The sequence below is a fragment of the Macaca thibetana genome, chromosome 6 (assembly GCF_024542745.1).
Source record: "Macaca thibetana thibetana isolate TM-01 chromosome 6, ASM2454274v1, whole genome shotgun sequence".
Classification (NCBI taxonomy): Eukaryota; Metazoa; Chordata; class Mammalia; order Primates; family Cercopithecidae; genus Macaca; species Macaca thibetana.
In genome coordinates this window covers 31469014-31493260 of record NC_065583.1, presented here as the reverse complement: position 1 = coordinate 31493260, position 24247 = coordinate 31469014, and the positions used below count along the sequence as shown (strand labels likewise).

The 24247-nt window shown below is 46.3% G+C and overlaps 2 protein-coding genes across 2 annotated transcripts in view; one reads left to right on the top strand and one right to left on the bottom strand.

The window, feature by feature from the left end:
• Positions 1-24247, bottom strand: part of CSF1R (colony stimulating factor 1 receptor) — a 61007-nt gene that overhangs the window by 19980 nt on the left and 16780 nt on the right. The window contains exons 2-7 of the mRNA XM_050793633.1: positions 14166-14394; positions 8706-8963; positions 7992-8276; positions 6051-6187; positions 5221-5380; positions 919-1111 (exon numbers count right to left, since the gene is read on the bottom strand). Of these exons, the coding sequence (XP_050649590.1) occupies positions 919-1111; positions 5221-5380; positions 6051-6187; positions 7992-8276; positions 8706-8963; positions 14166-14214 (1082 nt within the window). The 5' untranslated portion in view covers positions 14215-14394. The remainder of the gene's footprint in view (positions 1-918; positions 1112-5220; positions 5381-6050; positions 6188-7991; positions 8277-8705; positions 8964-14165; positions 14395-24247) is intronic.
• LOC126956094 (cytochrome c oxidase subunit 5B, mitochondrial-like) lies at positions 21379-21862 on the top strand. The gene has a single exon (XM_050792964.1). The coding sequence runs from the start codon at positions 21379-21381 to the stop codon at positions 21787-21789; it is 411 nt and encodes a 136-aa protein (XP_050648921.1). The 3' UTR covers positions 21790-21862.

Sequence of the window (24247 nt, the reverse complement as noted above, 5' to 3'; positions counted from 1 at the left end):
ACTTGAACCCGGGAGGCTGAGGTTGCAGTGAGCCGAGATCATGTCATTGCACTCCAGCCTGGGCAACAAGAGCGAAACTCCATCTAAAAAAAAAAAAGAAAGAAAGAAAGGAAAGAAAGGAAAAGAAAAGAAAGAACTATTTTAATACCTGAGTTAATACCTGGTATACCTGATATGAATGTTCCTCTTAGGGACAAAGCTTTCTTATTTAGAACCTACCTGCTTAAGCCACTTTGGATGAGAAAGTAAGACCCCAAGACCACAGTTCATAAGCAGACAGGAAAAAGATTTCTAAAATGTGTGTGTGAAATACACAGGATCATGGGAGTGGAGAGATGCAAGAAGAGGGGGTGTCGAGTTATTATAGATTGCACTTCATGGGAAGAGTTTTGAGCTTACGGAGAAGAGCAGCCAATGAGAAATTCTCGGGGCTAGGTTAATACACTCCTTTAAAGAACATCTCATGTATCTGTGATTATGTGATGTTAATTCCCTCTTCCCCTCCCTCCAAGCCTGTGTATGTGGCAGATAACTTGGGCAGTCATTATCAAGAGGGTGTCTGTGAGTGGGGCTGTTTTCTGCATTTAGATTGGCCCCAAGAGAGGAAAATGAATGAGACTGAGGGTTCTTGAGGGGCCATGAGAATGCACACTCCCAAGAAATGGTAGAACCCTTGGGTGGGGCGTTGACTATCCCAAGGATGTGGGATGGAGAGGTAAGTCAATTTCATCCGGATCTCAAACACAGATAACCAATATTGGGATTCCATGAAATCAGGGAAAGTGAAGCCCAGAAAGGGACAGGGACTTGCTCAAGGTCATACAGCAAGGTTGGGACATGAGCCAAGTGTCCTGATTCTTGCTGAAGCATCCCCCATCTGGCTATAGGGCTGTGTAGATGGGAACTGATAAGTGGTACCTGTATGTGTCCTTGGTGGTAGCATTAGCAAGCTTAGGCTCAGGCTGGTGGTCAGAAAAGGGTCCCAGGTAGGTCCAGTTAAAACCTTGCAGGCCTGGGTAGGCCTCCACCATGACTTTGAGGTTGAGCCCCTCCCCCACGGTCACCTCCTGGATGAGGTTCTGCTCAGAGCTCAAGTCCAAGTAGGCACTCTCTGGAAAGCAGAACACACAAGCATCTGGCATTAGTGGGAAGATGTCCTGGTTTATTTGTCCATTTTGTCATCCACCCATTGATCCAGTCCCTGAGCAGCTATGTCACAGGTATACAGTCCTCACCACCACCCAAGACAGGTCCTCTGACACCCCTCTTCTCACCACCCCCTTCAGAATCGCTGGATCAAAACTTTTCTCACTGAGGCCCTAGGAGAACCTGGGCAAATTCCTATCCCCATTTGTGCCTCCATCTCCTTATTTGTGTAATGAAGAGATTGAATATAATCTGTGATTTTCCAAGTTTTTGAAAAATTTTTGGCAGCAAGAAAAAATACACATGTGTGCATGCACACACACACACACAATTTCACATGTCCTCATCTATTTCCCTTTCTTCTGGTCATAAGTCAGTCAATGCAGCTTCCAAATATAGCTCTGGAGTAGGTGTGTAACCCAGGCCAGCCAGTGAGGGTACTCTGTCCCCTCTGGCCCAGTGATTGGTTTGGGTTACCATGAGTCCATAACACTCAATTCCATGATTTTTGTTAAGACTCTGGGAAAAGAGAAGCCCTTATTTTAGTGGTATTGCTAGGTCAGATACTACAAGGCAGACAGTCAGAGTCCTACAAGGGGAAAGCCTTCTGGGGGCTAGGCCCAAAAGGAAAAAGCAGAGCTGAGAGTTGGGGAGCCATAGATTCTTTCCAGCATCAGCTGAACACCTGGATCTAAGTGTTCCTGAAGCTGATATCCATGAGCTTTTTAGCTACAAGGGAAAAAAAATCCTTTTAATTAGGCCAGTTTGAGTTGATTTCTGTTACTTGTATCTGAAAGAGTCCTGACTAGTTTCTCTTTTTTTTTTTTTTTTTTTTTTTTGAGACAGAGTCTCACTCTGTTGTCCAGGCTGGAGTGCAGTAGCACAGTCTCAGCTTACTGCAACCTCTGCCTCCCAGGTTAAAGTGATTCTCCTGCCTCAGCCTCCTGAGTAGCTGGGACTACAGGTTCCTGCCACCATGCCCAGCTACTAACTAGTTTCTCCTAATGAAATTTTGCACAGCTTGTAATCCAGTTGCTCTTGTTGAATCTCAGGCAAAGGAATTGTGGCAAGAACCCCAATTCACTCAGCCTCTCCGTGCCTGTCATGGTAGCCCCTGACATGCCTTCTTAAAACCTCAGGGCTCTGCCACAAGCCCTAGACTAGATGATTTCTAAGAGCTCCTCTCCTTACTCTATTCTGTCTAAAAATCTGAAATTCACCCTTCTACACTGACATATGTCTACTCAAAAGCCCCCTATGGCGTCCCGTTGCCTCCATTATTCAGCTTGGCATTCAAAGCTCTCCTCAATCAAATCAGGTCTCACTGTGCTCATCCAGCCCCTTTCCCTCTTCCTTCCTACACACACACACACACACACACACACACACACACACACACACTCAACGCTCCACCCATCTGGGTCTCCTAACATCCCTGAACACACCACAGTCATTCCAACCTTGGAGGTTTTGCTCAAGCCATTTCCTCCACCAAGAATTCCATCCTCCTCCTTTTCATTACAGAGGCCCCTTTATCCTTTAAGACTCACCCCCATGAGGGAGTCTCTACTCAGTGCTCCAGGACGCAGGAACCTCTCACTCCACTGGCCTTTTGCTGCCCTTCCAGACTACACACTCATTAGGCACCACATCTGCACTGTTTCATGAGTCTGGTTCTCCCTCCAGGTAGCTTTCTTCTCTCTCCAACTAGTCTGTGAGCTTTTGGGGGCAAGGCTTTTCTCTTCTTCTCTGTCTCTCTCAGCAATCCATCTATTATTCATCCATCCATTCGTCCATTCATCCATCCAAACACCAACACTTCCTGCTACCTTCACCATTGCCACTCTAGTCCACCCACCATCAGCTCCAGCCTGGACCACTGCGGTAGCCGCCTCCTTCATCTCCCTGCTTCCATCCTTGTCTCCCTACAGACAGTACTCAACGCCCAAGAAAGCTCTGTTAATTCTTGTTACATCCAACCCCACCATGTTACTCATCTGCTCAAACCCTCCCACAGCTCCCCATCTCTCGCAGGAGAAAAAGCCCAAGATTTTACAGTGGCCTCCAAGGCCCTGTGGGATCTGCCACCTCCCCACTTTAACTCTCTGACCTCATCTGAGACCACATTTTTTCTCGCTCTCTGCCCGCAGCCACACTGGCCCACTTGTCCCCTGAACACGGCAAGCACAATCCTGCCACAGGATGGAACTCCCTTCTCCAAAATGGCCACATGGCTTGCTCCTTCACCAAGTTAAGTCTTTGCTCAAATATCAGCTTTCCAGTGAGATCTTCCTTGGTGACCACCCAATCTGAAGCTGCAAATGCTATATCATTTGTTTTTTAATAATTTACTTGGCTCATTGCCTACCCATTCCCAGCTAGAGCACCCACTTCATGAGGTCAGGGGTTGTTGTATCTGTTTCATTTTTTTTTTTTTTGCAGCTGTATCCTCGATGTCTAGAACAGTGTTTGGCCCAAAGTGTGAATGAACATAAACACTTATTGAGTGACGACTATATGCCTGTACTAGAAAGCAGACAGGATTAGAAGCCATAACTGAAGGACAATTCTTGTGCTTTTGCTCTTCTTCCCCTTTACCCTGCCAAAGCCCCCAGTGCATAATGGGGTCCACAACAGAGCTCACAATCTACTGCAAGTCATGCATGTATTCTAGGGTAGCAATGCTCATGATTCTCATGCTCCTCGCCATCTCTGTCTCTCATAACATTCAACACATGAGGCACAGCCAGACCTAAAGGCCTCAGAGCCTGCTCCCACTCTGATGAGCTCCTGCCTTGCTTCAGGGTCCGAGTCCAGTGACTGCCACTGCCTGCACCCAATCACCATAGCCAGAGACCTGGAGGTCATCCTTAGCTCCTTTCTCTTCCTCATCCCTACATCTTAGACTCTTCCACACACCACTGGCCATCTTCAGCCTATTCTCCAGCCTCCAGGCTCCCACCCAACCCACATGGTACCAGACTGAGCCTTCTCAGATACTATCTTCTAGTGCATACTTGGACAGCATTTCCTGTGTCAGACCCTGTTCTAAGTACTATCTATCTATCTATCTATCTATCTATCTATCTATCCATCTATCTATCTATCTATCTATCTATCTATCCATCCATCCATCCATCCATCCATCCATCCATCCATCCATCCATCCATCCTAATCTAATCTAATCTATCTTCTATCTATGAAGGCAGTTACTGTTAATATCTTCATTTTACAGGTAGGAAAACTGGGACACAGTGGGGTTAGCAACCTGCTAGTCGTTGGCAGACTCAGGTTGGAACACTGCCCTGGAGTGTGTACTCCTGACCACCACACAGTGCCTCCTCTGTGCAATCTGACCCCATCACTCTCCTCTTTACAATGAGCACCCAACAGGTTAAGATGCAGTTACTCTCTCACTTTAAGACACCTTTACCTCTGGCTTCTGCTGCCTCCTCTGCTCCCCTGTGGCCACTCCTCACACCACTCTACATCCGACCTGTTGTCAAGTTCTTTTAGTGTTCCAAATGATCTATGCTCTCTTTGCCTTTGAGTCTTGCATATGTTCCTCCCTCTGCCAGAAGCGCTGTTCCCCTTCCTTTCCCACCCTTCTGCCCAGCTAACCCACCTTTCATTCTTCCCAGTTTAGAGGCCACCTTCTCCAAGCCTGGGTTGGAGGACTCCTCAGTGTTCCCAGGACACCCTGTGCTTCCCCCATAATCACTGGGTGATCATTGTCTTTTCATGTGTCCATAAAGGAATGCGTGAAAAAATGAACAACTGCAGTCCAGTAGGGAGCTACTGGACCCCAATCCCCAAACAAAACAAAAAATGGCGCTAAGGTGTACCCAGTGCAGCCATACAATGTAAGAGCTCCAAGGTGGGAGAGAGGTCCCAGGACAGGGTAAGGGAGAGCTCCTGGAGAGTGGCTCCTTAGCCAGGCCTTGGATAAACGAACTCTGGCAGAGATATCCTCAGCAGGTCTCCTTCCCTGACATCAGCTTCCTCCTCAAAACCCTTCTGCTCCCACTCCTGCAGGATCCCTACTGACCGTCCACCACCACCCTGATGCTTACCTACGACCCGGAAGAACATGGAGGTGGAGTGCTTGCCCTGCACGTTGCTGGCCACGCAGGAGTAGTTGCCGGCATGTTGGAAGTCGACTTGACCGAGGCTGAGGGTCAGGACTTTTTGGTAACGGTTATCGTGAAAGTCAGATCGCTGAGGGATTGCGAGCTGCAGCCAGAAGGAATGGAGATGTTATACCAAGGTAGTTTAGGGATTAGAGAGATCTGGGTTCCAATCCTCAGCCTTTAATTACTATCTGCCTGTCCTCTGAGCCTGTTTCTTCACTTGTAAGATGGGGCTCCCTGCCCCCAAGACTGTAGTGAAGAGTAAATGAGATATGCATGCAAGTGGCTTAGGGCTGTGCCTGGAACACGGCAGGCACAGTGGGAAGGGAGGGGGCTCTTAGGGGCAGCCCAGCGTGATTCCCTCCTGGAATCCTCCCTCCCCCGCTCCCTGTCTCCCAAAGTCTTTCTGAAATAGCTGTTATATTCCTGGGCCTCAAAGGTGGCCTAGGAAACCCTTGCTAAATAGAAGTGAGCTCACCTCTGGGTTTTGTCTAAAGGCTGGGGCAAAGGCCATGTGTCAAGGGGACAGAGAACTACCTCCCCCGCCCACCCCCACAAAGTTCAGCAGCATAAGCATGAGTCCTGGTTCTACGTCAGCTACTGACTGGGAGTGAGATCTTGGGCAAGTCTGTGCCCCTCCTGGAGTCTGAACTGTGCCTTCAGCTGAGACAGCCGGTTTGGAGTGGGGGGCCCATGACTCCAGCGTGTAAAACCTGGTGTGCTGGGAGGGTGGCCTTCCTTGTGACTTCACCTTGTGATCCGCAGGGACTGACCTTGGTGGTGTTGTGTTGGAGGAAGACATCAAAGTCAACGTCAATGTTGCTGGCTGAGCACACGATCTGGGCAGCCTCCCCTCGAATCCGCACCAGCTCTGCAGGCACCAGTGTCAAGGCTGGGGGCCCTGGGATGACTGAGACCGGGGGAGAGATCCCTGAACACCCAGGTTCCCTGAATGTGATATAGCTGTTGCTCTCCTCCCTGCCATGGGCCAGGCCACACTGGCCAGGCTTCCCCCACCACTGCCCCATCCCAAATCCTGGGAGGCAGCCTTGCTGCTTCTACTCCCCCGACTGCAAGTCCTGTCCTATAGAGGCCTTGGAAAGTCTACCTTCTCCATCACCTCTACCCCTTCCCAGTCCCGTCACCATTCTCCACTCTGGACTTCTGCACCAGTCTCCTCAGAGGCCTCCCTGCCTCCCTCCGAGCCCCCTGCACCTGGACTCTTCACCAAAGTGACCTCTTACAAATATAAATGGGACCATGCCTCTCTCCTCTGTAAACATTAGGGGCTTCCCGTTACTCTCAGAAAAGAAGTCAAAGTCCTTTCCATACCCCAACCTGTTTCTGATCGCCCTGACAACCCCACCCCTTGTTCACTGCACTGCAGCCCCCTGCACCTCTTTCCTACCACAGGGCCTTTGCACTCACCTTTCCCTCCTAGAATGCCTTTCCTCCCACTCTTCAAAATGGGAGGCTGTTCTCATCCTTTAGATCTTTAGCTCAAAAATTCCTCAGCGAGGCCTCTGTGACCAGCTGATATGAATTAGCCTCCCTGGCACCTCCACCCCCTCCACTCCCCAGCTTGGTTTCTTGCTCATCACGTTTGTATTTACTTTCTATTAAATAGTTAGACTGTAGTCGAATGTCAAATCCATGACAGGAATATTCCAGCAGCCGGCAAGATGCCTGATGCACAGTAGGCCTTAAATTCATATTTATGCCCATTGCTGCTGTTGAAAGATAATCTAATCCAGATTCCTAAGGCCCAGGGACATGAAAGGACTCCAAGGTCCCTGAGGGGGATCAAGGCAGAGCTAGGGCCCAGGACCCTTGGCTCTTGGCCAACCCAGGGCTCTGCGGGATGAAGTGCCAGGAAAGAGCCCTAACGGCCTCCTCTGCCCACATGGCTGGGGTCCTTTGACCTCCTGGGCAGGTTTAATGGCCTCAGGTCCCAGGGGCATTGGGCTAGCTAGTTCACTCTGACCCTGGCCCTCATTACAGGGACTGATTGCTGTCTCAAGCCCAGGTCCTCAGCCTGGGGCCCTGCTTGCTCTCACCAGTCCTCCCAGAAACCAGAATCCCACCTGCCACCCCAGCAGGGTGAGACTCCACCTCCACTGTTACCTGGCCACTGCAAGAGCCGTCACACGTGCCCACCATCTCCTCCCTGCCTCTTGGCTCAGCATCCCTCCCCTTCACATGCCCAGCACCTGGCCTTAGGCAGGCCCCGAGTGGGAAATCTGTGTCTGAGGCTGAGCTTCAGTCCTCTTTCCATACCTAGAACATTCAGAGCCTGTTCCCACCTCACCACTTGGTATCACTGTCCCCCTGCTGAAGCAGATCTCTGCACAGCCACCTCCTTCATGTCATTCAGATTCCAGCTCTAATAGTGTTTTCTTCTCAGTGAGGCTTCCCCACCCGACACACTCTTATTCAGATACCCTGTTGAATGTTTTTTTGTGTGGCATGTGTAATGACCTGAGATGACCTTGCCCACTGAGTTATTTGCTCACATGTGGTTTGTCTCCCTGCCCCAACACCTTGTCAGTCCTGTCCCATGGATGATCGTGGAACCACTGAGGGGAAGAAGTGAAAGGAGGAGGACATCCCGCTACCCCCCATCACGCCCAGTCCCCAGCCACCACCCGTGTGGCTGCTGGCTCTCTGTCCCCGCTCTCCAGGCCTGGTTGCTGGTCCCCTTGTGCCCCACACACCTTTCTGCACTTTCAGCCGGATGCTGATGGACATCACCTTCCTGCCACCCATCAGGGCACTGCATTGATAGTCCTGGCCCTGAATGAATTTGGCCCTGTGGATGATGAAGCCGTGCCAGGGCGAGAAGGAGTAGTTGGTGTGGCGCAGGAGGGGCCGACCACGCAGACGCACCAGCGAGACGCCTGCCTCCAGCACCGGGTCTGTGAGCAGGCAGGGCAGCAGTGCATCCTGGTCCTCAAACACCACCACCTCCTTTGCTAGCACGTTCCAGGGCCGGGCAGGATCTAGGGTAGAGAAGGGCACAGGGTTATAACTGCCCTTCCTCCACTGGGCCAAGGAGTACTTGGACATAGGTGACAGGGAAGTTCAGAGAGGCTGGTCATTCATCTGAGCTCACACCATGCCAGGACAGTTCAGTGGACACTTCAGCATGGGGCTCTAGAGTCGGACGCACCTGGGCTCCACTCTAGTCCCACTATGTGAGGCTGCGTGACCTTGGACAATCTCCCTGCACTTCTAGAAAATGCATCATCGTAGACCCGCCTTGCAGGGTCATTGGGAGGACTGCATCACATTAGAAGCTCTTCCAGGTCTTTGCTCATAGCCAGCACTCAGTAAATGCAGAGCTGAATTGTTACGATTGTTAATTTTAGGGCCCACTGTAGTGGGACCTGCTGGGCCAGGCCTCTTGGGAGGAGGCTCAGACTCCTCACCTTTGACGTAGAGGTGGATGGCGGCGCTGCCTCCCAGGGGGTCTCCAGGCTCAGTGCAGCGATAGGTCCTTGTGTTTTGGAAGGTAGCGTTGGTGGTGGTGAGGACGCTGCTGGGGCCATCAGAGTACAGGGTCCAGTGAGGTGATATGGGGCCATCCCATTCCACACTGCCATTGCCCACACATCGCAGGGTCACCGTTTCTCCCGGCTTCACGACCAACTCAGGGCCACTGGGCTCTATCACTGGGATTCCCTGACCTGGTGGGAGGGACAGCAGACAGAAGTGAGGTCTAGGATGCACCCCTTGGGCCGACCTGACTCTGAGATGGGTGGTAGCCTGGCAGGGATGGTGCTGTGCCATCAAGGGACCACCTTGAATTAGCCCCTGCCCCCTGGTCATAACCCTCAACCTACTCAGGGTTAGACTGATGTCTCTGATGTCCAGGAGGTCCCTTCTCTGAGAAAGGGGGCTTGCAGCTTGCTCAGCCTCTCATTCAGGCCTCTGTCTCCCTGGGGTCCTCAGCCTCCTGCCTCAGTCTACCCTGCTGTGATGACATCTTTCTTCTCCCCAGGAATGAACTCTTTTAACCCTGTGTACAAAGTGGATGTATTTCTACCACCGAATGAAGAAAGAAATGAATGGAATGTTCACAGCCAAGTCCTCTGACTTAATTCACATAGGAAAGAAAAAAAAGAGATGTAGGATCTTAGCCCAGCAGAGTTAGAGAGGTCCCAGGAATCTCCTGGTGTGCCCACTCCCACTGATGGACATCTGGTCTGCAGCACATTGGGATGGGAGTTTCCGTGCCTCAGTTTCCCCACCTATAAAATAGGGATAATCATCATACCCACTCATCGCTATGTTAGGCATTTTAAATGCATGGGAAGCCTTTAGAACATCACCTGTCACCAAATAAATGGTTCAGTAAGAGTTAGTCACTATGTTGTTTATTCCTAATCTACACCCAGCAGCGCACCCCTGCACCCCCACACATCTGTGTTTACCGGGAAGCCAATCTCTTTTAAGGAAAATTTTCTTGAAGGAGAAAAGAGAACTTGAAACCCCTATCAGGCTGTCTGGGAAGAAGGCCCGTTGCCTCTGCAGCGTCAGCATTTTTCCAGGGCCTAAAATAGGGGCAAAGGAGGGAAGTGAGAGCTGATTCAAGCCTCCGAGGGGCTGCCAGGCGCCCCCCAGCCTGTATGGGCGGAAACACATTGTTGGCATCAGGCTCAGCCCCCGGTTTCCGCTCAGCCTGTGGCCCTTCTACAGGGATGTTCTCACTTCTGCTTCCCCAGCCTCCTAGCCACTGCCCTCTCTCCAGGCAGGGAGAGGGAGTGCCACTTGCGGGGCAGCTGTGAGGCCGGGCTCTGACGCTGATCCACTGGCTGACCCTGGCCATCCAACTCCTCAGCTCTGGCCCTTCCTATTCCCAGTGATGGGGGCACAACGACAGGCCAGCCCCAAGGGCTTTGGGTGAATTCATGGTTTCTCGGTCGTTCTCTGCAAACCCCCTTGAAATGGGAATTCCCCCTGCCCCACCATAGAGCCCAGAATTGGAAAGGTTTTCTCTCTCAAGTCCTTTTGGGATGGCTTAATTCATGTTTTGATTTTGTATTCATCAGAATGTACATCCCCTCTTCCCAAGACTCTATCTGCACAAGGGACTGAGTGAATTGTGAACACAGCCAAGGCTGCCGCTTGGGGTTGTAGCCTCCTATGCAGCGCAACCACCAGGAATAGGGACAAATGTCATTTCTAGCAGCCTTTTAACAAATCTCAACAGAGCTGGGGCTACCCTATCACTGCGGCGGCAGTCTCGGGCCCCCAGGCGGGGGTTTTATAGCAGGAAACAGCTTGGAGTGTGGGCTCACACCAACTTGGGTTTGGAACTTGGTTCTTCCCTTACCAGCTGGGTTAGTTGCTTAACCTCTTTGAGCCTCAGGCTATTCTTCTGTCTGATGGGAATCATCCCAGCTCCCACCCCAAAAACTTCAGGGGGGTTGAGTGAGATGATATATAGAACTGCTCCTGCCTGGGTACCTGCTTTAATTGCTACATTTCTAATGTCCCTTCTGGGCCAACTCTGATTACTCAAGATTTTAACCTTGGATTCTGTGATTCCATTTGTTCCTTTTTTACACCTGCCTCACGCCTCACAGGGGGCTTTTCCCATCCCTTCCCCCAGCCTGTCTCTCTAGACCCTGCCTCGGCCTCCAGGAAATGTGGCCAGGGAACGATGTCTGTCCTATTTTGTCCTATCCTATTGTCCCAGATATTCACACAGGATAAGGCTGATACCCGCAACTTCCACAGCCAACTTCCCCTGCTGGCTTGGCTATAGCAGGGAAGGAAGCCAGCTTGGTCCCCATCCTCCTCGGGGTGGGGGCATGGGCTATGAACATTAACTGAGGTCCCTTTCTGTGCCTGTCCATTCTTCCCCTCCTCATCTCCACTCCCCAATTCTCCCCATGCCCTACACCTCTCCACTAGCTCCCACTTGCCTGGAAGCCCCTCCATCGTCACTTCCAGAATGTGCGCCAATCTCTACTCTTCTCTCCCAACACACACACACACTGCACACCAAGGCTGGCTACAGCCCCTTCTCAGCCCAGGATCTCATCGCAGTGATGAAGAGCGAGCCCCCCTCTCTCTCTAGAGTCCTCCAGTACCATCCCCAGTCTCCTCCCAGTGGCTTCTCATCTACTCACCATTGGTCTACTGGGCTGAAAACTTAGGTTTCCAGCCTCCCCCATCTCTTCTTTCTCTTGGGACTGGACCCTGGACAACCATCTGGCCCCCTTCCCACACACCATGCCCCTGGGAAGGGAAAATAAAAACTCCGGACCCTAATTCACTCTGCCAAAAGGAAAAACTCAAGCTGAAAACTGAGTCATGCAAGAAGCTGCCTTGCCTTTTTTTCCTAAGCTGATAGCGACAGATGAAAGGTAAAATATCCCACAGGCAGCTCCTCTATGCTCACTTTCCCTATGTAAAGAGCCAATTTACTGAACCGAGATAATTGACTGTTCCCCTACCTGCTACTTTTCTTTTGCAACATGTGGATTACCACAATGTCCCCTTTTTCCCTCCAGCCCACTTTCCCCTTTAAATGTTAAAGCCTTCGAATTCATCCAGAATGGCACAGACCACATAATATTTTTGTGACTCCATGTTTTGTTTTTCTTGCCAGCATGTCCTTAACCTTGGCAAAATAAACTTCTACATTGATTGAGGCCAGGCACGGTGGCTCATACCTGTAATTCCAGCACTTTGGGAGGCCAAGGCAGGGGAATCGCTTGAGTTCAGGAGTTAGAGACCAGCATGGCCAACATAGTAAAACCCTGTCTCTACCAAAAATAAAAAAATTAGCCAGGCATGGAGGCAGGCACCAGTAATCACAGCTACTTGGGAATGGCAGAATCGCTTGAACCTGGGAGGCAGAGGTTGCAGTGAGCCAAGACTATGCCACTGCACTCCAGCCTGGGCGACAGAGCAAGACTCCGTCTCAAACAAAAAAAAAAAAAAAAAAAAAAAAAAAGGAGATGGAGTCTTGCTCTATTGCCCAGCCTGGAGTGCAGTGGCATGATCTTGGCTCACTGCAACCTCTGCCTCCTGGGTTCAAGTGATTCTCCTGCCTCAGCCTCCTGAGTAGCTGGAACTACAGGCGCCTGCCACCACGCTCAGCTAAGTTTTGCATTTTTTAGTAGAGAAGGGGTTTCACCATATTGGTGAGGCTGGTCTCAAACTCCTGACCTGGTGATTTGCCCAACTCGGCCTCCCAGAGTGCTGAGATTACAGGTGTGAGCCACCATGCCTGGTGGCAAGACTCCATCTCAATTAAAAAAATAATAATAAAAAACAAATTGAGACCTGGCTCAGATACTTTTTAGTTTTTGCCCCACAGGTAGGTTCTGGGTGTAAGGATAGGACAAGGCAGTGAAATCAAACCTGTGGGACTCTGAGACGATGGGGGTGGTGGATACACTGTGTATGCATTTGTCAGACCTCATTGAACTTAAGAGCCTGTGCTTTCTACTGCATGTAAGTTACACTGCAAAATAAGTCCAGGCCAGGCGCTGTGGCTCATGCCAGTAATCCCAACACTTTGGGAGGCCAAGGCAGGTGGATCACCTGAGGTTAGGAGTTTGAGACCAGCTTGGCCAACATGGTGAAACCCCATCTCTACTAAAAATACAAAAATTAGCCAGGCATGATGGTGTGCCCCTGTAATCCCAGCTCAGAAGGCTGAGGCAGGAGAATCACTTGAACCCAGGAGGTAGAGGTTGCAGTGAGCTGAGATTGTGCCACTGTACTCCAGCCTGGTGACAGAGAGAGACTCTGTCTCAGGAAAAAAAAAAAAAAAAAAAAAAAAGCCAGACACTCAAGCTCAGTGGGATTGCCTGGGCCAGAAAAGGATGGTCAGTGGGCCATCTCCTCATCGGGGACCAGAAGTGCCACAGCCCCAGGGTCCTCCTTTGAAGAGGCCAGGGTGAGGCTGTCTTTTCTCCCCTTCCATCCCCATCCTCCCCCAAGGTCCCTTCGAATAAGCAGGCAATAGAATAGAAATGTGTTTGTTGGGCCAACAAGCCGAGCACAGCAGCCCCTCACCTCTTGTCATGTTCCCTCCCAGATGGAAATTCTGCAGAACTGCTGCTGCCTGGGGACCTCCTGAGACTTGGCAGCCTGTGTCTGGGAGGGCTCTGGCCCAGGAGACCCTCGCTGGCCTCTTCCCAATCCCTCCTCTAGCCCTATACCCCTTTCACCCCAAATTCCCCTCTCCTGAGCCCTGGGCCAGAGAGGTCAACCTCATCTCTCCCTCTGACCCCTTACACAAGCCACCCAAGGAAGAACCACCACCCCTATCAGGCCCTTCCAGGCCAGGTGTTGCATAGAATCATCAAATCACAGGCTGGCAGAGCTGCCAGAGCCATCAGGGGCTCTCCAGGTCCTCCCAACTCAGCGTAGGTCTGGACCAGCAGTGCCGGCATCTCACCTCTCCCAGGAGTGTGTTGGATATGCAGAATCTCAGGTTGCACCTGAGACCGACCGAGTCTGAATCTGCATTGTAACAAGATCCTCAGGTAACTTGTATGCACAGGAAAGTATGAAAAGCACTGCTCTGGTCTAGTCTATCACTGTCCCCCTGCCCCCCAACACCTGCAATTGAATAGAAGTGGACACTGAAGCCTCAAGAGTATCAGAGGCTTGTTCAGGACACACAGTGAGTGGATGGCGGAGCTGGGACGTATCCACAGCACCAGGTGGACCAGCTCCACCACACCCACCTCTTTTCACCCCACTACCTCTCCAAAGCAGATACCCACAAACCTGCAGTCCAGTGATGGGGAGACTAAAACACAGCCTGGGGACACCCAGTGAGGGGCAAGGGCTAAATCCTTTCACAGGGGTCTTCTCTGTCACACCCCATCAAAGTCCCCCGCCCCCCATTCTGCTCTTACCATGCCAAGCTGTGACCACCAGCAGGAGCAGCAGAACTCCCGGGCCCATGGCCTCAGTGGGGAAGCGGCAGGCAGGTGCAGGGCTGTAAGGCGCCCAGGGCACAGAGCTTCCAGGTACTAGCTCCGCAGGGATCGGGACACCGGACGCACGTTCCTCTCCTCTGCACTGGCTGTTTGTCTTGTTTTCCTCTTCCTCCTCCTTGGGCTGATCCTCTTCTTCCCCTTTTAGCTGGGCAAGGCAACCACAGAGTTTGGAAATCTTGGGTCTTTAAGAAGAAAACAAAGCCTTGACCCCAAGAGGGAGGGGTCGCAGTAGGGCAGAGCCAGCCTGAGCCCAGGGGGACCTAAGTTGGGGCCCTTCCAAAGCCATCTGCAAGGGGTCCTGGGAGAAGAGACATATCCAAGAGCAGCCAGACAGTCCACAAATGAGGGTCTTCAGAGTGATCAGGCGGCTCTGGCAGAGCCCAAAGAGAAGTCAGGTTGTGTGATATTCTGACATATACATTTTTTCTTTACCCCCATTTCCTGGCTTACAACTCCTAAAATCCTTGGAATCTCCAAAGTAATACATATCTTTGAAAAATTTATTATTTTAGAGACGGAGTTTCACTCTGTTGCCCAGGCTGGAGCTCTGTGGCTCCATCATAGCTCACTGCAGGCTCAAACTCCTGGGCTCAAGCCTTCGAGCTGTGAGATCTGACGATACCTCTAGGTAAATACAGTGATTGAATTAAATTGGAGGGCACTAGATTCGTGTCTGCTGCAGAATCTGAACAATTGGTTGATTGCTTGGTCTATGGGGAAACATGCCCATCCCCTACATCTGGTGTCAGAAGTATTTTGTGTTGTGAGACAATAGGAGAAATAGAGTTTGTTTTCCTCCTATATACAGGTTGGTCTGGGAGAGCCTGATAATACTGGCAATAAACTTCCTTTTACGGGACACTTACTAGCCAATCCCTTTACATTCACTGTCTCCTTTAGTACTGCAAAACTTTATGTAGGTAAGTACTATTGTCATTCTCATTTCACAGATGGAAAAACTAAAGCTCAGAGAGATCAAATGCCTTAAGCTTGACCACGGTCAAACAGCTACCAAATGGTGGAGACAGGATTTGGATCCCAGCAGTCTGCTTATAAAACTATCTTTCATGGTTTACTTACATTGTTTATTTATTTATTTTTTTTACAAAGAATCTAATGTTTCTGCATAATTCTTAAAATATATAGCATTCCTTTCCTCCCCCTTTTCCCGGAGGCAATTGCTTTTACCTCTTTTAGTTGATTCGCTTAGTATTTTACTTCTTATCTCTAAAGAACATGGTCATTTCTTCTTTTTTTCTTTTTTTTTGGAGACAGGGTTTGGTTCTGTCACCCAGTCTGGAGTGTAGTGGTGTGATCTCGGCTCACTGCAACCTCCACCTCCCAGGCTCAAGCCATGCTCCTACCTCAGCCTCCTGAGTAGCTGGGACTACAGGGGCATGTGCCACCATGCCTGGCAAATTTCTATATTTTTGGTAGAGATGGGGTTTCACCATGTTGTCCAGGCTGATCTCAAACCCCTGAGCTCAAGTGATTCACATACCTTGGCCTCCCAAAGTACTGAGATTATAGGCATGAACCACTGTACCCAGCCTAAAGTTACTTCTTGAAATTGAAAAATCTTGATATAACATTGATCCAGGAAAATGATCATTCCCACGTACTCGGGTGTTTGTGTGGTGTGTATGTGTGTGTTTGTATGAATATTTATGGTGTATATATGCACTTTCTTTTTCAGAAGAGTGTTTTGAACTTTTAGCAATCATGAATATCAAAGCTGACTCAAGAAGAAAAAGAAAATCCAAATAAACCTATAACAAGAAAAGAGATTTAATCAGTAACCAAAAACCTCCCAACAAAGCAAAGCCCAGGACCAGATGGCTTTACTGGTGAATTCTCCCAAACATTTAAAGAAGAATTAATACCAATCCTTTTCAACTCATTCTACGAAGCCATCATTTTCCTGATACCAAAGCTAGACCAAAACATTGCCAGAAAAGATAACTACAGACCAATATAAATGCATGAATATAGATGCAAAAAATTTTTTTAAAGTACTAGCAAATCAAATTTTTTTTCTTTTTTGAGACAGGGTCTGACTGTTGCCCAGGCTGGAGTGCAGTGGAGCAATCTCAGCTCACTGCAACCTCTGCCTCCCACGTTCAAGTTATTCTCATGTCTCAGCCTCCTGAGTAGCTGGGATTACAGGCATGCACCACCACCATGCCCAGATAATTTTTTAATTTTTAGTAGAGATGGGGTTTCACCATGCTGGCCAGGCTGGTCTCCAACTCCTGACCTCAAGCAGTCTGCCCACCTTGGTCTCCCAAAGTTTTGGGAATACAGGCATGAGCCACTGCACCCAGCCACTAGCAAACCAAATCTAACAGCATATTAAAATGATTATACACCATGATGAAGTGGGATTTGTCCAAGAAATACAATGGTGGTTTAACACATGAAAATCAGTGTAATACATCACATTAATAGAATGAAAAAATCCTCCTATGATCATGTCACTTGATGTAACTGTAAAACCCAACATGTTTTCATTAAAAACAAAAAAAAACAAAACCCACCCAACAAACTAGCAATAAAAGGGAACAGCCTCAATATGATTAAGGGCACATGTGAAAAAGCACAACAAGCTCAATGGTAAAAGATTGAGAGCTGGTCCCTTTAGATCAGGAACAAGAGAAAGACGCCTGCTCTCACCACTTCTGTTCAACATAGTACTGGAAGTCCTAGCCAGAGCAATCAGGAAGAAAAGAAACAGAAGCCATCCAAATTAAAAAAGAAGAAGTAAAACTCTCTCTGTTCACAGATGACATGATCCTATATATAGAGAAATCCTAAAAGATCTACAAAAAAACAACTATTAGAGCTAATATACAAATTCAGCAAAGCTGCAGGATACAAGATCAACATACATAGCTCTATGGTACTGGCAATACTCCAATAAGGAAATTAAGAAAACAACTTAATTTACAGTAATATCTAAAATAATAAAATATTTTGGAATAAACTTAACTAAGGAGTTGCATGACTTTTACAATGAAAACTAGAAAACACTGTTGAAAGAAATTTAGAAGACCTTAATAAATGAAAAAACCACCTTGTTTTCCTAAGTTGGAGGATTTAATAAGATGGCGGTACTCTCAAAGTGATTTATAGGTTCAATATATTCCCTGTCAAAATACCAACAGCCTTTTTCTGCAGAAATGGAAAAGCTGATTCTCAAATTCATATGGAACTTCAAGGGACACTGAATATGCAAAACAATCTTGAGAAAGGAGAACATGGAGGAGTCACACTTCTCAATTTCAAAGCTTACTGTAAAGCTACAGAAATCAAAATAGTGTGGTATCAGCATAAGAATAGCTATATGGATCAATAGAATAAAATTGAGACTCAGGAAGTGAACTCTCACATTCATGTACAACTGATATTCAACAAGGGTGACAAGACCATCCAATGGAGAATGACCAGTTTTTTCAACATAGGTGCTAAAAGAACTAGAGTCACATGCAGAAGAATGAAGTTGAATCCTTATTTTACATCACATATAAAAGTTAACTCAAAATGAATTAAAGACCTAAATATAAAAGCTAAAATTATTAAACCCATAAAAGAAACCATAGAGATAATATTCATGACCTTGGAATTGGAAATGATTTCTCAGACATGTTTCTAAAAACACAAGCGACCAAAGAAAAATAAATTGGACATAATCAAAATTAAACATTTTTGTGCATCAAAGGATACTGTCAAGAGAAAAAGATAACACACAGAATGAATGTTTATATCCAGAATAAATAAATATATCCAGAATATATATAGAATGAAAGTTGTAGTGCTTCCTCAGCAAAAATCACTCTTGGTGCATAGTTCTATGAGTTTTGACAAATATATGTAATGATGTAACCACCACTGCAGTCAAGATACAGAACAGCTCCATCACTAGAAAATGTTTCTCATGTTGCTTTGTAGTAAAGCCCTTCCCCAACCCCTTACACCAAATGACTGCTGATCTGTTCTCTATCCCTACAGTTTTGCCTTTTCCATAATGTCTTTGTGCTTTAGAGGATAATGCCATTTTTCTAAATGGAATCATACAGTGTGTAACTAAAGAATGTATGTAGAATCGCGCAATATGTAGCTAAAGCCATTCTATTGTCCCTCACAATAAATATTTATGGGAAAATAAATTTTAAAAAAGAATGAAAGCTGTAGTGTTTCCTACAACTCAACAAAAAGATAAACAATTAAATTTAAAAATAGGTAAATTCAAATATTGCATGTCCTCACTTATAAGTGGGAGCTAAACAAAGGGTCCTCATGGATATAAAGATGGAGAGAATAGACTTCAAAGGTGGAAGGACAGAAGGAAAAGGGAGAGGACAGAAAGGAAGTGAAAAATTACCTATTGGGTATAATGTTCAGTATTTGAGTATCAGGTACACTGGAAGCCAAATCCCCACCATTATGCAATGAACCCATGTAATAAACATGCACGTATACTCCCGAATCTAAAATAATTTTTTTGAAAAACAGGCAAAAAATTGAATAGATATTTCTCCAGAGCACATGAAAAAATATTCAATATCATTAGTCATTAGGGAAGTGCAAATCAGAACCACCTTGAGATACCACTTCATATCTACTAGGTTCATAATAAAAAAAAATCAGATAACAAGTATTGGTGAGGATGTGGAGAAATTGGAACCTTTGTACAGTGTTGGTAAAAATGAAAACTGGTGCAGCTGCTATGGTAATCAGTTTGACAATTCCTCAAAAAGTTAAACATATAATTGTCATATAATCCAGAAATATCACTTCTAGGTAAAACCAAAAGAATGGAAAATAGGGACTCAAACAAATGCACACAAATATTCAACACAGCATAATTTACAGTAGCCAAAAGGTGGAAACAGTTGACAGCTAAACAAAATGTGGTATGTCCATACAATTGAATATTATTCAGCTATAAAGGGAATGAAATACTGATACCTGCTACGATGTGGATGAACCTTGAAAACACTGTGTTAAGTCAATGAAGCCAGTCACAAAATGTCATACGACTCCATCTATTTGAAAAATCCAGAACAGGTAAACCCGTAGAGGCAGATGATTGATGAGTGGTTACCAGAGGATGTAGGAAGGGAGAATGGGGAGTGACTGCTTATGAGAAGGAAGTTTTCTTTTGGGGTGATGAAATGTCTTGGAAAAAGATAGAGGTGATGGCTGCCCAGCATTGTATTTGTCCTAAATGCCATTGTACACCTTAAAATGGTTAATGTTTAATTTTGTTATTTGAATTTTATATCAAAAAAAAGAGAAGGGATAAAGATTGTCTTAGACCAACAAAAACTATGAGAATTCATTGCCAGCAGACCAACACTACAAAAAAAAAAAATCCTAAGGGAAGTTCTTTAGGTAAAGGAGTATGATACCAGCTAGCAAGTTGGATATACATTAAAAGTGCTGAAAATGGAATAAAAGTAAGCATAAAAAATATGGTTGCCTTTTAAATGCTTGAAAAGATAACTATTTAAAACAGGCATTGAAAATTTTTTTCCTGTCAAGGACCAAATAGTAAATATTTTAGGTTTTGTGGCCATACGGTCTTTGGGGCAACTGCTTAATTCTGCCATTGCAGTGCAAAAACAGCCATAGCCAATACATAAACTATTAAGTGTGCTATATTTACAAAAACAGGAGGCAGGCTACATTTGGTCCACAGGCTATAGTTTGCCAATCTCTGATTTAAAGCAAAAGTAGTAGCAACGTATTGGATATTTATAGCAGATTAAAAGTGAAATATATTGTTGTCATACGTTTCACTTTTACATATGCATTTATAACAATCTCCACAGGGGATACATTCCAGTAACCTTGGTGTATGCCTGAAACTGCAGATAGTACTAAACCCTGTATATGCTATGTTTTTTCCTATACCTACTGTATTAGACGGTTCTCTTACTGCTAATAAGGACATACCCTAGACTGGGTAATTTCTAAAGGAAAGGAGGTTTAATTGACTCACAGTTCAGCATGGCTGAGGAGGCCTCAGAATCATAGCGGAAGGCAAAGGAGGAGCAGAGTCGCATCTTACTTGGTGGCAGGCAAAACAGTATGGGCAAGGGAACTCCCATTTATAAAACCATCAGATCTCGTGAGACTTAATTACTACCACGAGAACAGTATGCGGAAAACTGCCCCCATGATTCAATTGTCTCCACCTGGCCCCACCCTTGACATGTGGGGATTATTACAATTTAAGGTGAGAATTGGGTGGGGACACAGCCAAACCATATCACCTACATACCTATGATAAAGTTTATCAATTAGGCAAAGTAAGAGATTAACAATAATAACTAATAATACAATAAGACAATTATAACACTTTACTGTGATAAAAGCCATGTGAATGTAGTCTCTCTCTCTCTCAAAGTACCTTCATATTTTTGGACATGGATTGATCACAAGTAACTGAAATTGCCAATAAGGGGGAACTACTGCACTATGAAAAACGGGAAGAAAGGGTGTGCAGTCTACTCTTGTCAGGTCCTCATGCTATCCTTATTTTTCTTGTTTGTTTTTTGGATGGAGTCTCACTCTGTCACCCAGGCTGGAGTACAGTGGCATGATCTCGGCTCACTGCAAACTCCACCTTCCAGGTTCAAGTGATTCTCCCGTATCAGCCTCCCGAGTAGCTGGGATTACAGGCACCTGCCACCGCGTCTGGCTAATTTTTGTATTTTTAGTAGAGACAGGGTTTCACCATGTTGGCCAAGCTGGTCTCGAACCCCTAACTTCAGGTCATCTGCCTGCCTCGGCCTTCCGAAGTGCTGGGATTACAGATGTAAGCCACGGCACCGGCCCTCTTGCTGTATTTAAAGTAACGTTTTATCATTTAAAGGTAGACTTTGATTAATTTAAGATACAAGTTGTAAACCTAGGACACTCCCTAAAAATTTTTCTCTCTTTTTAATCACTCAAAAATTTTTGAAGAGGTATAAATTATAAGCCAATAGTGGAAATGAAATGGAGACATAATACATACTCAATCCAAAGGAAGACAAAGATGGAAAGAAAGAAGACCAGAAAGAATGAATAGAAAACATCTAACAAGATGGTAGAAGGATTTTGAATGTTCTCACCATAAGAAATGATAAGTGTTGAGGACGCGAGGGCTTCAAGGTTACTTCGCGGAGCTGGAGCGCTGGCAGCGCAGGCCCTGAGGGCTCGCGGCCCCAGTGGCGTGGCCGCGGTGCGCTCCATGGCATCTGGAGGTGGTGTTCCCACCGATGACGAGCAGGCGACTGGGTTGGAGAGGGAGGTCATGCTGGGTGCAAGGAAGGGACTGGACCCATACAATATACTGCCCCCAAAGGGAGCTTCAGGCACCAAGGAAGACCCTAATTTAGTTCCCTCCATCACCAACAAGAGAATAGTGGGCTGCATCTGTGAAGAGGACAATACCAGCGTCGTCTGGTTTTGGCTGCATGAAGGCGAGGCCCAGCGATGCCCCCGCTGTGGAGCCCATTACAAGCTGGTGCCCCACCGGCTGGCACACTGAGCGCCTGTACTAAGTTACTCAAAATGTGCTGTAAAGTTTCTTCTTTCCAGTAAAGACTAGCTGTTGCATTGGCAAAAAAAAAAAAAAAAAAAAAAAAGAAATGATAAGTGTTTAAGGCAATAGACATGCTAATTACCCTGATGTGATCATTACACAATATATATATGTATCAAAACATCATACTGTACTCCATAAACATGTACAATTATTGAGGCTGGGCGCAGTGGCTCATGCCTGCAATCCCAGCACTTTGGGAGGCTGAGGTGGGCAGATCACCTGAGGTCAGGAGTTCGAGACTAGTCTGACCAAAATGGCAAAACCCTGTCTCCACTAAAAATACAAAATTAGCTGGGTGTGGTGGCAGGTGCCTGTAATCCCAGCTATTTGGGAGGCTGAGGCAGGAGAATTGCTTAAACCTGGGAGGCAGAGGTTGCAGTGAGCCAAGATCAAGCCATTGCACTCCAGCCTGGGCAACAAGAGTGAAACTCCGTCTCAAAAAAAAAAAAAAAAAAAAAAAAAAAAGTACAATTATTATGTGTCAATCAAAAATAAAACTTGAAGAAACCTGGAGTAGCTGTATAGCTGTATTAATGTCAGACAAAATAGACTTCAGAACAAGAAATATTTCTGGGCATAATGAGGGACATTACATAGTGAAGACAGAATCAATTTTACAAGAAGACATAACAATCCTGGGTGTATATACACCTTAGAACAGAGCTTCAAACTACGTGAAACAAAACTGATAGACCTGAAAGGACAGATATAAAAGTCTCTTGTAACCCTCCTCTCCCAGTTGTAGGTGGTACAAGTAGGGAGAAAATCAGTAAAGATATAGAAAACCTGAATAAAATCATAAACCATTGACCTAATTGATTTTTTTTTTTTTTTTTTTTTTTTTTTTTTGAGACGGAGTCTCGCTCTGTCGCCCAGGCTGGAGTGCAGTGGCCGGATCTCGGCTCACTGCAAGCTCCGCCTCCCGGGTTCACGCCATTCTCCTGCCTCAGCCTCCCGAGTAGCTGGGACTACAGGCGCCCGCCACCTCGCCCGGCTAGTTTTTTGTATTTTTAGTAGAGACGGGGTTTCACCGTGTTAGCCAGGATGGTCTCGATCTCCTGACCTCGTGATCCACCCATCTCGGCCTCCCAAAGTGCTAGGATTACAGGCTTGAGCCACCACGCCCGGCCTGACCTAATTGATTTTTGTCCACCTAACAACAGCAGAATACACATTCATCTCAAGGGCATATAGAACATTCACCAAGACAGACCAATTCTGTCACTGAAAACACATCTTTAAAAGTTTAAATAATTAAGTTATGCAAAGTATTTCTTGCATCACAACAGAATCAAACTTGAAATTATTAACAAAAAGGTATCTAGGAAATTGAAAATATTTGGAAATTGAACAACACACTTATAAACAATCCATGAGTCAAGGAAGAAATCATATGAGAAATTAGAAAATATTTTGAATTGAATAAGAAAACAATGGTCTAAAGCTGCCACCTTAAGAAACTAGAAAAAGAAGAACAAATTAAATCCAAATTGACCATAGGAAGGAAATAAAGACACGAGCAGAAATCAAAATCCACAACAAAAGAGTTAGGGAAAATTAACAAAACCAAAAGCTTTTTCACTGGAAAAAAATTAACAACATTTACCAAGAGAAAAAAAAAAAAGCAAGAAAAACACAAATTGCAAATATCAAGAATGGAAAGTGGACATCAATAGCAACCCTACCAACACTAAAAGAATAATAAGGGAATACTATGAACTACTCTATGCCAACAAATTCACTAAGTTGCATAAAATGGACAAATTCTTTAAACATACAAACTGCTAAAACTCTCTTAAGAATAATAGATAACATAAACAGTTCTGTATCTATTTTTAAAAACTAAACTTGCAGTTAAAAACCTTCTAACCAAAAACAGACAAAAAAACTCTTCAGGTTCAAGCGGTTTTACTGGCAAATTCTTCCAAACAATTAAGAAATAAATAATACTGACCTGGCCAGTGGCTCACGCCTGTAATCCCAGCACTCTGGGAGGCCGAGGCGGGCAGATCACATGAGGTCAGAAGTTTGAGACCAGCCTGGCCAACATGGTGAAACCCTGTCTCTACTAAAAATACAAAAATTAGCCAGGCCTGGTGGCAGGTGCCTGTAATCCCAGCTACTTTGGGAGGCTGAAATTGGAGAATTGCTTGAACCCAGGAGGCAGAGGTTGCAATGAGCTGAGATCATGCCATTGCACTCCAGCCTGGGCAACAAGAGCAAGACTCCATTAAAAAAAAAGAAAGAGAGAGAGAGAGAGAGAGAGAAAGAAAGCCAATTCTACAAAAACGCTTTAAGAATATAGCATAGGAGAGATCACTTTTTAATTCCTTGTATGATACCAGCAGTATCCCAATATCATGACCACACAAAGATATTGCAAGAAAATAAAATTATAGAC